Raw genomic sequence first — 14,753 nt, forward strand, 5'->3', positions numbered from 1 at the left:
GATGGATTGTCACTTTATACGAGATAAGATTGTAGATGGCACAATAGAGACCAAACATGTGGGTACGGCACAACAGTTGGCAGACTTGTTTACCAAACCTCTTGGGAAAGAAAAGTTTTCGAGTATGTTACGCAAGTTGGGAGTTCTTGACATCCACTCTCCAACTTGAGGGGGAGTGTTAGACAAATAAGGAATATGGTTGGAGTCCTTGTGTAATTGTAGTCCTAATTGTAGTTGTATTCCTAATTTGTAGGGATTTTTCCTTGCTATGCAAGGCATGTAATTGTATATAATATCATTCACGTATCAATAACATATATGCTTTTTAGCCTACATACCTTTTTCTTACACATAAACGGTATACCGTGAGTCTGCGCGTTAGATTTTTTGTCATTTTTATTAAAATTATGCATTTTTTTATTAAAATTTAAGTTCTTTTGTCATTTTTATTAAAATTTAATGGATTTTCATTAAAATTTAAGATTTTACGAGGAATTTGAGGAGTCGGCGGCTTTTGGAACTTGGGCTCAGAGACGGCTATGGTGAGGTAGCAGCTGAGGAGTATTCTCATATCCCGGCAACCCCACACGACGTCGTTCCTGAAACTAAGGTATTTTCTGGTATAGATTAAACTCGCCCACTACATTTACAATGAATTTGGAAGTTTTAGGTCCCGACTTACAGTTTATGGCTCCAAACTGATTGTCACGAAATTGATTATTTGATTGGTGGTGTTTTGGTATCAAGAGGACGAACAGATTTGTGCTCTAGATCAGGGCAAAGGCTTGCCGTGAGAAATTGACGAGGGAGAGATTTAATGACAGGTACGTATGTATCCAATCTCAAATTATTTTTTATTTTTTGAAGAATTGGGTTGTTTTGTAATGATGAAATGAATGGTGGTTTTCTGTTGAATTTTACTGTTTTGCAATTTGGGATTTCTGTGTGGATTGTAAACTTTTAATTTTTTTGTCAGTGATTGAATTTTTCTTGCATTTGACACATACTTAATGAAATGAGATTGAAAAATAAGGAGTTGCTGTCAGGCGTTTATGTTTTAGTATAATTTTACATCTATGATTCGAAAGCGTTTCCCCCAATCCAGTGTTTTTTTTTCTTTAGATGAATCTGTTGCCACAACCCATGAAGAAGAATATTAGCTGAGCGAGCAACTTTTGTTTTTAACACTGTTTTGAAAATGTTTTGGAGCAACATTGTTGAACTGAAGCGCAGAGTCTTTTAACGAAAGAAAAGACCAAAGCATCCCAATTTTTTTAAGAGAGTTTTAACGAAACACTCTAGGTACTATTTATTTTTAACGAAAAATCATATTTTTACTTTTTCACGGTTCCATTCACTACACCTTTACTTTATTTGTCATTTTTCATTAAAACTAAATTTTTTTGGACTTTTCGTTAGTTTTCTTTTTTTTTAATAGCTCCATAGTTGCCAAAATTATTTTATTACAACAATTCTGATAGGGAATCAATCTTCGGGGCAATGGGCAAAATTGTGGTTTAGTTAAGCATCTGTGGAGTTCTAATGTTCATTAAATCTTCAATAATTCAATTACTGTACAATTTTTTTTATTTTTTATCAAAACTTCTTTTTTTCACTTTTTGGTTTAGGCTTATTTAATCAATGTGAGATAGTTCTTCACATTGCGGCTAATTGTATTGTTTTTTCTCTTTTGAGTTTTCTTTTTTTATTAATTGAAATCCTACAGAGATATCTAAGCTATATTTAATGGAAGTTGTTAGGGCCAAAGAAACTGAACATGGGCTGGGGTTCGCAATTGGTTTTCAGGTAAGGGATGTAATAAGCACTAATAAAATGGAAGCTGTAGTGAAGTGTAGTTTTTTTATTTTTGCTTTTCATTTTGTCAGTTTGTTCGATTAATGGTGAAGAATACATGAATTACATGTGTGTAAATATTGCATATCGTATATATACTTAAAACTTTTGACATATTTTATATGGTTTTAAAACCTGCAGCATCACGCGAGCACCTTCGCCAGTAGAAACTAAAACAGTAAAACTTTAGAAGAAGCTTATGAACACATCAATCATAGTGAACGGGAAGTGGAGAAGATTTCCGAGATATTCTATTGAGCAAAACCATCGTTGATGAGCTTTTTAATCTTTAACAGGAACAGCTCTCCGATCTTACAAATAACTTCCGTCGATAATTTTGGAGAATCAGACAGAAAACTATTTTCTGATTGCGCAAATGAGTTCATCGACTGCAGAGGTAATAGAAAAGCTAGAAGTTCTTCTACTAAAATGTGTGGTCAATCGTCTGCTAACATGTTAGGGCAAGTCAAGTTTAATGAAAAGGTAGTAGAAACTATTGACTGGCTATCATTGATTTTCTAACATTAAAAGTCAATTCTTGGAATATGTGGTGGCAGCAGGGCAGGGCAAGTATTTGTGCGAATTCTGAGTAGTATTTGTCAAATATTGGGATGAGAGAGAGAAAGAGAGAGTGAGATACCTGTTGGATGCTCTTCCCAAAATCAGCTGTTAAATTGGTACAGTTACTCATATAAATCCATGCATGGAGTTTAATGACTTACCCAAGCCCGGAACCTCAATGAGAGTTTGGGTGACTCCCTTACATTCAGTTTTCTCATATTTGACATTTCCAAAAAACTGGGCATTGTTTTCAATGCAGGGCAATTAGAGGCGTACAAAAATTTCAAATTTGTTGGTAAATCAAGGATTGTATGAAGGTTAAAGCGTTGATCTAACCGTAGAGTTTCAAGCTTTGACAGACTACTGAGGTTGGGTAGAGCATAAAAATCATTTCGTCGAACATCCAAATATTGCAAGGAAATTAGACTCCCAAGACCCATAACGATTGCATCATCATCTATGTCGCACAAATAGCAGTGGAACGAATAGGGAGAATGAACACACCCAAACCTTACGGTTAGAGATAAGCGAGTGAGATTCTTCAATCTTAGTATGGAAGGTGGTACTTCTCTTATGGTTGTTTCCTCTGCTTCAAGTATTCTCAATGATATCATCTCCCCTAAATCCTTATGCAGTTTACTGAATTTTGAACAGTAATTAAGACAGAGTGAACAGATTTGGACCTTTAGAAATCCCTTGGAAGAGAACTAAGCATTCTGCATCCGTTTAGGTTCACCAAAGAAAGTCTTTTAAGACGACCAATGTAGGGGTGAATCTCAGACAAATTGATACAGCGTTCCAATATCAACTCTTCAAGATTTGGGACTTGTGAAAAGTCCAGTGATTTAATTAGGTAATCAGAAAAACTAAAAAAAAAGGTCGTACCCAGTGCACAAGGCTCCCGCTTTACGCAGGGTCTGAGAGAGGTGAATGTCGGCTAGACTTACCCCCATTTATGAAGAGGCTGCTCCCAAAAGGAAAGGAAAATTGAAATTAATATCCAAAAGGAAGACCTATCTCATAACTAGTTTCTCTTGATTTAAAATGTCATTTGGTATGGACTCTAAAGGGAATCCATGCCAGGACAACCATATTAACTCTTTGGGAAGATGCTTGTATTCTCCATTGAGCTCTACGTAGCTGAGCTTAAGAAATTTCAGTTTCTTCATATTGGTAAATGCTACTGTACTGAAAGTATACTCGTTAGAGTTTTGAAACCAAAGATCAAGGGAATCTAGAGCAAGTCCTTCAACTTGTTCAGTTCCCTGTTAACAAAAGCATTATTTGCATATGTTTACACGAATTTGCCTAACGAATTATACTTCATCCCCCTTTAGGTGATGAGCTTATTTCACCACTTGCAAATTACGTTTCTTTATTGTACAAATTTCATAAACGATCTCCGATTATAAAATTTGTAAATAAAGGAATTAGCTCATCACTCCAAGAGAGGAATGCAAGTATCAACCCATATAGTCACGTACGGTGAATATATGCAAGTATTATTGTTGGTTAATTGAGCTTTCCTTGTGCAACTACACATACACATGAATGTTGTTTAATGTATATAGACATACGTGGGTTTTTATTGGTAATGTACTTACAAATTTATTTCTCAACACATCGGTCACCTCTCGAGGGTTCCACAACTTACTCCATTTTTCAGGATGACCAGGGGAATTTTCGAAATGATTGCTCTGCCATTTCTCGAAGCAAATCATGCATATTCAACTTGTTGCGTTCAACATTTTCAAGACATCGTTCACGAAGGACACTAGTTTCTACTGTTGCTGAAAATCCACATTCATCTCAAGGAATATAGCTTTTTTTGTATCATCTAGCCCTTTAAAGCTTATTCTTAATGATTTTATTATTTTTCCATCTGGTGTTCCTTCCAATTTCTCCAATTGACTTTTCCAGAGCCAATAGTAGTGTAGTCATTCTAGAGCTTGGTGGACCCAATAGTAATGTCAATCTAGAAGACAATACCAACGGCTTGTTAGGCGTAAACACATAGACATTCTGATGCCAATGTGGCGATATACCAAGTAACCAAAGCCAATCCAACACTACCACGAGATCAATTGACTTGAAATACCGTTACCATGGCATCCCGATTATAAGTCCTTTTCGTAAACACTGGACTGGAAATTCAGTAACCGAGTACTGACTGAAGCTTAAAAAACTTACCTTGAAGGTCTTATAATCCCGCTAATGTTGTCTAAAATAATTAATTTGCTTCTCTGCCCCCTGTATATACCAATTGCCTAAAACGCCATCCGAAAAATGCAAAGATTACAAATCTTTCACAAAATTATGTAATTTAAGAAAATTAAGGGGAGAATTTGAATGATTTTATACCTCCGTCATATTAAAAACAAAATTGGGAATAGTCGGCAGCGCTCTGCTTCCGACATGGACGAAAGCTTCAACCTTCAAGTTCTGAAATCGGACCTCGATCTTCGGAAAATTCAATGCTACTCTGCACACTCAAATAAAGAACACCAAAACAAATTAAGCACAAAAGAAAAGTTCCGAAATTGAAAAGGACAAAATGAATATCTGTTTAGTTGCTGAGAAAACGAGAGAAAACAGAAACTTCAGTACTCGCAGTCTCTGCCGACATTTTCTCAGCAGCCAAACAGACACAAATTAAGTACAAGAGAAAAGTTTCGAAATTGGAGAGGACGAAAAGAAAATCCTCCGTTTGGTTGCTGAGAAAATAATCGCATTAGGCACTGTATACTGAATTTCTCAGCAGCCAAACAGTGTCAATCACAGTATATCCAGTAAAACTGAAGAGGATTACGCGTCAAATCTGCGGCGCATGCGATCGAAGAATTGTTCGGGGTCGTCGGCGGCGGAGCTAACAAGCCGGTCGAGATTGGGCTTCTGCTCCTTAGCCTCGAGCTCGCCGACGTCGATCTCCATAGTGTCTCCGACGACGTTTCTGAAAATGCCGCGCCGTACTCGGGCGTAGGTCGGGAGCCGCTCCAGCGCGGCCCACCGCAGCGCCTCCTCATCGTCCCCTCCCTCCTGAAACGACCCCGATCTCGCGAACACGTTCTCCGCCGAGTTCCACATCGGAAATCCCCAAAAGCTCTCCCTAGCCTCAGAAAAATGCGGAGGCTTTGGCTGAAGAGGGAGATAAGAGAGAGAGAGAGGCTAATTAAAAGTGGAGTGTGAATGTGAGATGGACATGTTTGATTGCTGGAAATGGTGGTTGGAGCTCTGCATTTAATTTCTTTCTCTAATTAAGTCTTGGAGTTTGTTGTGACGGGTGAGAGAGAAACGGAGACGGAGAGAGACAGAGACGGAGAGAGAGCTTCTACTTTCTCTCGCTAAAATATTGCATCTTTCTCTCTCTAAAATGACGGTTAATATTTTTCACAGTTTGTGCAGGACGACAGAGAGAGAGGTTCATTTAATGGCCGCGGGAAAGACAATGAGCAGGAATTAATCGTGAAATGGGGAACTTTCAAACCCCGACACGCGCGGCTATTTAAATCAAACCGCGACTCGCGCGGCTATTTAAATCAATTTTATTCGCTCCACGGATGAAGCGTCTATCTTATCCAACGGCTGGAATTAATCGTGAAATGGGGAACTTTCAAATTTATCTATTTTTAGAGGCTCAAAATAATTGATGTCCTTGTTTTCTTTTTCACATATGAAATAAGAAAACTCTGTTTTTTGGTACTATTGATTGAGACCCTTCAAAAACAACTCGAGCCCTTTCAACATCTCTCGAATAATATAACAAGAAGTAAATATAACACACAATGACTCGACAATCACTTGAGATGAGCTTAAGACATACTGGAGAGTGGCAATTGAAGGTAGATAAACAAATTGAGTGCAATTAAATTATGACTCGAAAGCGAGACGTAATAGTTGAATAGGTACTTCCTAACGTCATGTATCGATTCTGCACGTTTTTCGATGTCAGAACATATGACATCCGGACGGTTTAAGACTTATTTTTGTGTGAGGTGTATCAGTGAGATAAGCTAATAAGGACCGCATGATTTAAATTAAGTGGTCGGAATTTCTCAGCCTATCAACTTCAAGCGCAAAATTCTAAGAGGTTCTCACTTTATAAGACCTATTAAGTATTTTCACATACAAAAATAGCATATTTTATAAATTAAAGAATCAAACATATTTTTGAGCCCACTAAAAATCAAATTTCCAACATTCCCACTGTGAAGTGTGAAAGGTTGGTTTTGTTTATAGGTTTGGCGCGTGTGGGTTGTTTTCGTGGGAATTTAAATGAAACGGTTGGGAATGTGTGATTTTACTGATTTACCACCCTGTTGGGGTGATTCGGAGTTAAAAAACGGCATGTATTTAAATCGAAGCATTTATTCATTATCCACCATTTCGTCGAAAAGGTGAGGCATTGCCTATTTTGTGGAAGCTTTTCCATTGCCATTGCTCGCTATACTCGTGTGTTCTTTGCCAAGGTCTCGTTATTTCTAACTCTTGATGCATTCTAATTCTCCACAGTTCTTAGTTGAGGTTGACACTATCAGTTGCTCATAATTTATAATCGTTAATTCATAATTGATCATAGCTAATCCTGTTAGTCGCCTACTGTAGATAGATAGTAGGTAAGATATTTGATGATTATCATCTACAATTCCTCATTGTTGATATCCAAAATTTCTAACAATTGATGCATTGTGGGTCATGGCTGCTCTGATATTCCAAAATTCTTGATCATTGATGCATTATTGGTTAGGAATGCTTTGGTTAATCGCCTACAATCCTAATTGTTAACGCATTGTAAGATAAGAACAATCTAGACCATCATTTGCAATTCCGTATGTGAACGACAGAACATATAAACTTTTATATGTTTCAGGTCAGAATTGTATTTGATCATATGGTTAATATGATAAATGGAGGGTAAATGCAATTTCTTAATTTGTATATTTTTTGGTAGCATGAGAACTTCATTTCATCAATATGGCATGGCAGTTCTTAACCCCACTGAAAGTGACATTTTCATCAGAATAGCTTCTGTTAAATTGTCTTGTTGTCTTCTCTATATCGTATGAAAATTGTGGACTTTCAAACCCTAGTCGGTTTCATGTACCAAAAATATTGCAATTTCTGCCATCGATGGTCAGAAAATATGTGACGTACTCAAACCAAAATCTAGAACCACCAAGGAATGATTCAATGGTAGGAGACAAATTACAGACTCATATTCCATACAGCATGTTTTGGGTTTGATCCTTGGCGCTGGTGAATCACATAATAATGGTTAAGGGAAGACTGAAATATCTTTGTAAATCTTCTGAGCTCCCAAAAAAGTAAAATATATAACATAGAGAGAAAATGTCATAAATTTACAATCAAGCTAGGAAGTTGTCTTCAACACTACACGTATATGATAAAGGGTAATGTCAAGCAGACTAAATTTGTAGACAAAATTTTAGAAACTAAAGGACATGAAAGTCGATGACTGATTTATTACTTAAGGGTTGATAAACGTATTCATTTTTATTGATGACACATGATTTAGCAAGGAAGAAATCTATGGTAAGAGTTAGGTGATCTAAAAGCAAAAAAGACGGGTAGGATTTAAATTCTGCCTCCATTACGGACGAGAATTTGGTTTATATGGAGAAAGAACAAGTGACAAGTCAAAGGAAAAGAAAAAAAAAACTATTCAGACAACGGAAATTGGAAAACATTTCCCTGCCAACTGCATATTATTATTGTTCCTTTGCCCTTTTACTTGTTGGCAATGGCGTTGGGATATTAATGGGAAAACTAAATGCCCAAGGCCCAGCATTGAAAATATGTAACACCACCACTGCTGGTTCAGATGTAGTTGCAAAAACTCAATAATTCCTTCAAATCCTTCAAATACAACAATAAAGCTTTGTCCCACTAAGCAGGTTGATTGTATGATCCTAAAACATCATTGTGCTCGGTTTTGTGTCAAGTCATCATTTACCCCTATTACCCCTAAACCTTTGTGTCAAAGGAGCATTTTCTAACATGAGAATTTGTAGGCTTTCGGTTCACATGTCCAACCATTTTAATAGATTTTTTTTCATCTATTTTCAATTGCAATTATTCTCACTTTATCTCAGATATCCTCGATCATAATATTGTCCTTCTAATCTACCAAATAAGTGGTGGAATTTATTGCTATATGTTTTTGACGTGCACACCTTGACGAAAATATTGTTTAAAGTTTCAATAAAATTGTCCAAGATGCCAAGGCATTTACATAATTGAGCATGTTTATGGAACAACGTGATCATACATACAAACCATATGTCTGAAGTTTGAAATATGCATGGTTGAGAAACCCATGTACAAGGATGTGTGTGTGTGTATCCCTTTAAGCGAAGGGATGCTTATTTTTATTTTTTATTTCTTTAAATAGGGATTAGTTGTGAGATACATATTACATTGAACTTCAACGATCCGAACCGTCTATTATTCAAGTTGTAACTCATAAATCATCCTTACAAAATATAGCCAAATCGGATATACTTCAGATATCTAAATGGGTTTAAAGAAATTAACGAACACTTTGTTCTATAATAAACAATGAAATTAATAGTTAAATGGTTTCATATTGAATTGAATTTTTGTAAGGATGATCTATGAATCAAGACTTACAAAATAAACGATTCAGATAGTTGAAATTCAATGTGGAGTGGGTCCCACAACTAATCCACATTTTATACAGTTTATAGGTTGAACCAGAATTTTATGACGCGAATGTACACAAAGACGGAGTAATTAATGCACATGCACTCTTTAAGTTTGTTATATTCTTTTATATTAAACAAATTAAAGGAGAACTAGTAGATATAAACAATATGAATGTGAAGATGATACTCTAAATGAATTACAATTTTAGATTGTAAATTTAAATGTCAATTGTCAATAATAAGTGATTTAACAGGTGGAGTTTGTGGAGCCAAAAATAATCACAAGGCGACACGTAGATTTTTGACAAAAAAAGACAAAACTACCCTTGAGGTATACCGGGATTCCTACGTGCAATCAGCAGACAATTATCCTTCAACCAAGTCAAAAGTGCCCAAAATAGGTATCAACTTAAAACCTAATTTATTCATATATTTCCCATTTCATTATTTAGCTAATCAATTAGCTAAATAATATACTTATTCCTTTCATATTTCCTAAAATTGACTAATTAAGGGATTAATTACCTAATCAATCCCTTAATTATCAACTAAACCTCCAAATTATAACCAAAAACCCACTAGGGCCGGCCATGCCCTTTACTTTCTGTTTGTTGTTGCCATTTTCTCCCCCTTTTTATGACATTCAAATAGCTAGTTAATTAGGTTATTACTATTTGCTAATAAACTAGCCAATTATTTCCATAACTCCCCAAAATAACTAGCCCATTATCTCCATAACCCCCCAAAATAAATCACCCTTTCCTCTCCTATAAATTGGGTCCCATTTTCACAAAACACTAGTTCCAATTCTCTTACAAAAAATCCCAAATATTCTAAACACTATTTCTCTCTAAAATTCTAACTTTGGCATCGGAGGTTCTTCGGCCAAAGCCCCCCCCATTCATCGTGGGCGCATGAGGCTCTTGGCCTTAACCTAAGGTGCTAGTTGTTTTGTAGGTGCAAAATCGTCCAAGATCGAAGAGGAGTGCATCCACAAATTGGTGCTTTCATTGAGAGTTGAAATCCATACTCGTAGAAGACTCTCGCACAAAAAGGTTTTTTCTTTATTTTCTAGTCCATTTGAATATTTTTCATACGTTCTTATTATTAGAATTTTTTACTTGCAAAGGTTCTTTGATAAAACGTATAAGCAAAATATAATGGCTAGAAATTTAGAAAATTCCATAAGTGAAAATTCTAATATACAAGAAATGAGATTACGGAGATCCGTGAGGCAAAATGCGACAATAAGGGGAGCAGCATCACCACCACGAGTTTCCACCATGGGAACCATCGCGGTGGCTACCTCGGTAGCCATTTGTGGCGAGTTCCATGGAGCTTTCACCACGGCCCGAGCCGTGCCATCCAAGGCTCACGGTACCAATACCACGACCCAAACCGTGCCATCCAAGTTTACGTGGACCCAAGCCCAAGCCTCGCATTCACATGCACCGTGCATTGAGCAGCCTGTTTCCGTCGAGCAGCCCACTCCCGTGGCCCAGCCTGCTCTCGTGACCCAGCCTGCTCTCGACGAGCAGCCCAGCCTGCTCCCGACAAGCAGTCCACTCCCGTGGTCCAGCCTGCTTTCGTCGAGCAGCCCACTCCCATGGCCCAGCCTGCTCCCGCCAAGCAACCTGCTCTCGCGGCCCAGCCTGCTCCTGCCAAGCAGCCTGCTCTCGTGACCCAGCTTGCTCCCGACGAGCAGCCCACTCCCGTGGTCCAGCCTGCTTCTGTCGAGCAGCCAACTCCCGTGGCCCAGCCTGATCTTGCCAAGCAGCCTGCTCTCGTGACCCAACTTGCTCCCGACGAGCAGCCAACTCCCGTGGTCCAGCCTGCTTCCGTCAAGCAGCCAACTCCCGTGGCCCAACCTGCTTCCATCGAGTAGCCCATTCCTGTGGCCCAGCCTGCTCCTGCCAAGCAGCCTGCTTTCATGACCCAGCCTGCTCCCGACGAGCAGCCCACTTCCATGGTCCAGCCTGCTTCCATCGAGCAGCCCACTCTCACTGCCTATCCTGCTCCAGTGGCTTTCCAAGCAGCCCAAGTCAGCCCAAGACTATCTCAACCATCCGGACCTACCATCGAACCAGGGGCATTCTCACCATATTTTTTCGCGGGTTTGACATTTCCCAACTCAAATCTCGCGCCCGAAGTCTACCACCCTTTCACTGCCCAATGAGGCGCATTCCTTCCAAGCTCTTCCAATCCAAATGGCGAACAACACTTGTCTCGACAAGTCATAGAGTTGACGAGCGCCCTTGCACAACAGACAACTTTGGTGAATCAACTTTTGCAACGCATCGGGATCCAACGTGCCTCGGACGAGGTATCCCGAAGTAGAACAAGGGCAGACAGACCTTTTCAGCAGCGTCCCGGTAAGCAGCCACTTGAACAGCCACGAGCCGAACGTTTGGGCAGTGTATATTCCCGTCTTAGCGCGCGGAGGAGCATGCACTCTCGACTAGGCCCACGGATGAGCATACATTCATGGTTGGGGTCATACTCTGATAGTCAACATGAGCAACCTTCCGGGAAAATTGTCCATTCGCGGCTAAGCCCACAAGGAACATCCTCCACCTCACATCAGAGTAGGCAGCACGACGGACGGAGAGAAGCAGTCACTCAATCCAGCTCAAGTTCAACCAGCAGCCTGCGAAGAACTCGTTCGCCTGCTAGGAACGCACCACATGCACTGCATCCGCGACATAGACGAGCCAAACTCATGGAAGAGCAGCCTAGACCAGCAAGTCATGGCTGGAGGCAGCCGAGAGATCCGCTACCCCAACAAAGGCAAATTCAGGAAGAAGTAGAAAGCCTCTTGACCAAGCGATTGCATGATTTCCAATGCAACGAGGTCACCGACGAGGCACTACGACGGAACATGACCAACATAAGCAGGTCACCCTTCACGGACGAGATCGAGCAGGCAGAGCCTCCACGTGAGTTCAGCATGCCACATTTCACATTTTTCAAAGGGGATGAAGACCCGGAGAGACACTTAAAGCGCTACCGAAGCACAATGATCCTTTATCGAAACAATGATGATCTCATGTGCAAGATATTCGCCACCAATCTACAAGGCGAGGCGCAAGATTGGTTCTACACCCTGCCGCCACAATCCATCCGGAATTTCTACGAACTTTCTTTGGTTTTCACCAAAGAATATTCATCCTATCGCTCGATTAAAAAGAAGTCTGACCATTTGTTCGACGTCAAGAAGAACCCAAAGGAGTCGCTTCGCGACTATGTGAGGAGGTTCAAAGTAGAGAAGGCAAAAATAGTCAGATGCAACGACTCGATAGCTAGAGCAGCCTTCCAAAAAGGACTTCCGGCAGACCACCCGCTATTCAGAAAATTGATCATGAAAGAAGATCTAACTCTGTCAGACTCTTTTGTTTTGGCAGAGAAGCATGCACTTTGGGATGAGGCTCGCCAATGCACATTTAAAGACTTGAAGAAGTACCCGACATCACCTTCCTAGAAGCAGCGGATGACCTATTCGCATGTTTGACGGTATCTAAAGTAGCAATAAGCTCTACCATCATGTGAGAAGAGCTAGGGGCCCGACTACCTGTATTCTACAGTTCAAAAGCTTTCCTCGATGCTATTAAAAATTCAAAAGCTAACTTTGGCGATAATTGTTGCAACCCAGAAGCACAAGTTTTACTTTCAAATGCATGCAGTCATCCTCATGACATACTATTCTGCCCAATCCAGACGCGCGACGATAAAGGCATAGACCCCGGTGGATGTGAAGTTTTCTGACGAACGCAACACTAGAAGGACACACTCAGAATCAAGTTTTGTCCTCGTCACCCTAAAAGATTCTACATATGAGCAACATGTACCGGCAGTTGAGTACCACTTCTTGCTGCGCACCACACGGCCCTAGCCGACCCTTACTCAATGATTCAACTTTAGAGTGGCCCAATACCGGCAGTTGAGCATCTCCTGCTGCGTATGACATGGCCCCATCTCCACAGCTCCCTACTGCGCCTTCACGCCGAGCCTAGGTGATGCAACAGAGCGGCCCAACGATGTCTCAGAAGTAGCCGAGCACACTCTAGCCGCGCCTACTCCACCCGATGGAGACTTCTAGCATTTGCATGTCGACGGCGCAGAAAAGCCCTCATCACTGCCTGCAGAGAAGGATCCAAAAAGACGATTCTCATCTGGGAAGGTCTGTACAAGATCAGCAGAGTAGGCGGCAATTGTAATTACACCCTCGCCACCATGAAACGGTAAAAAGATCGAAAAGCAATGGATGGCCTACAATCTGAGGAAGTACCATGTGTGACCTCCCGCTACATCAAAACCCGAAGACTCAAGAAGCTCGACGGGCACCACCTCACAAGCTGAGGACTATCCAGTTGTTATGCAGTTCCTACCTTACAGCTAAAGTTCTCGTTCGTTTCACTTGTTTTTCAATGAGGAATTTAGAAGTAATCACAACTTGGCTTGGCTGTATGCTTACAACAACTAATCACTCCTACACTTCAAAAGAAGACTGCGCCCTTCTTAGGGACTCATCGCAGGAATTGCGCCCCCCGAGGGACCAACCATGCTCTTCAGTGCGAGAGGGTAAACCAATTCCCCGACACCCATATGGGTTAGCTCTCCAAGATGGGAGGATAAACTTTATACTCTGAATATCCAGACGTGGATGAGCCTGGCTGCCCTAGTATAACTAGAAGCACGATGGCTTGCGCTGGGATTCCTAGAAGTAGCCACAATGGTCTTTTTCAAGGCTTAGCTAACTGAAGGATTTTGGGTCTCTTGGCCTAATCCGTGGGAAACCGGGCCCTAGATACGGAGGGGGCACATTACGTAGTACGCCCTACAGACGCCTGCCCTGGAACCTTAAAGCTGCTACCGAGTGCACTAAGGTAGCCTACGGATTCCGGAAGACTGCCTACGGCTTGCCCTTTGAGCAGTAAAGCCGCACTAGACTTATACAACCGCACATTCTTGTGAAAGGTTAAACAAGCTAGCACGCATATACGAAGTTTTATCCACTGCCGACATGCTACGTAGTCGATAAGCTTCACCTCTGCCAAGCGCGGAACAACCTACACCAAGTCTTAAAGTGTTGTGATACTTGCTGCGCAACTTACGGAATTGGAGAAAGTCAAGCTTAATAGCCTAGTGGTTACGCGGACTTGTCTGCTTCTGTAAGTAAGGCATCTGGCTGCCAACCCAATGGCTAACATCTTTGCAAAGTTCTACACCAACACCTACGGCTGCATAGGCTACGCGGGCTTGTCTGCTTATAAAAAAGTAGCATGCCTGCCACTGGTCTATCAAGTCTAAAGGTTAGGGCATGAACAAAAGAAGTGAAGATGAAGAAAAGCGAAGGAAAACATGTTTATAAACAACTAGCAAAGGTCGAAGGAGTTCAAGCAAAACAAGAACTACAAGGAAAAACAAAGAAAATCTTAAAGGCTACCTAGATGACTACACTTTAGCAGTCTGGACATCCCACGACTATTCCGTCGCCACACCTTCAGCAACCGCGAAGCTCTTAGCAGCAGCATCACCCTTGACTGCTCCAGCCTGGGCACCAACTTCTCCAACTACTTCACCAATACCAACATGGACGCGTTGCAGCTCATCCATTTTTTTCTTCAAATTTTCGTTGATCTTCAGTACACCTTGAAG

The 14,753-nt window shown here is 40.6% G+C and overlaps 1 protein-coding gene across 1 annotated transcript; it reads right to left on the bottom strand.

Annotated features, from left to right (window-relative positions):
- Positions 1–3,957: 3,957 nt before the first annotated feature.
- On the bottom strand, positions 3,958–5,644 carry LOC103426710 (ABC transporter G family member 32-like). The gene is made up of 4 exons (XM_008364794.3): positions 5,225–5,644; positions 4,777–4,897; positions 4,606–4,682; positions 3,958–4,390 (listed from the first exon to the last, which is right to left on the bottom strand). Exons 1-4 carry the CDS (start codon positions 5,497–5,499, stop codon positions 4,261–4,263), a joined length of 603 nt encoding a protein of 200 aa, XP_008363016.2. The 5' UTR covers positions 5,500–5,644; the 3' UTR covers positions 3,958–4,260.
- Positions 5,645–14,753: the final 9,109 nt, after the last annotated feature.

Source organism: Malus domestica, chromosome 02 (assembly GCF_042453785.1).
Source record: "Malus domestica chromosome 02, GDT2T_hap1".
In the NCBI taxonomy this organism is placed as follows: Eukaryota; Viridiplantae; Streptophyta; class Magnoliopsida; order Rosales; family Rosaceae; genus Malus; species Malus domestica.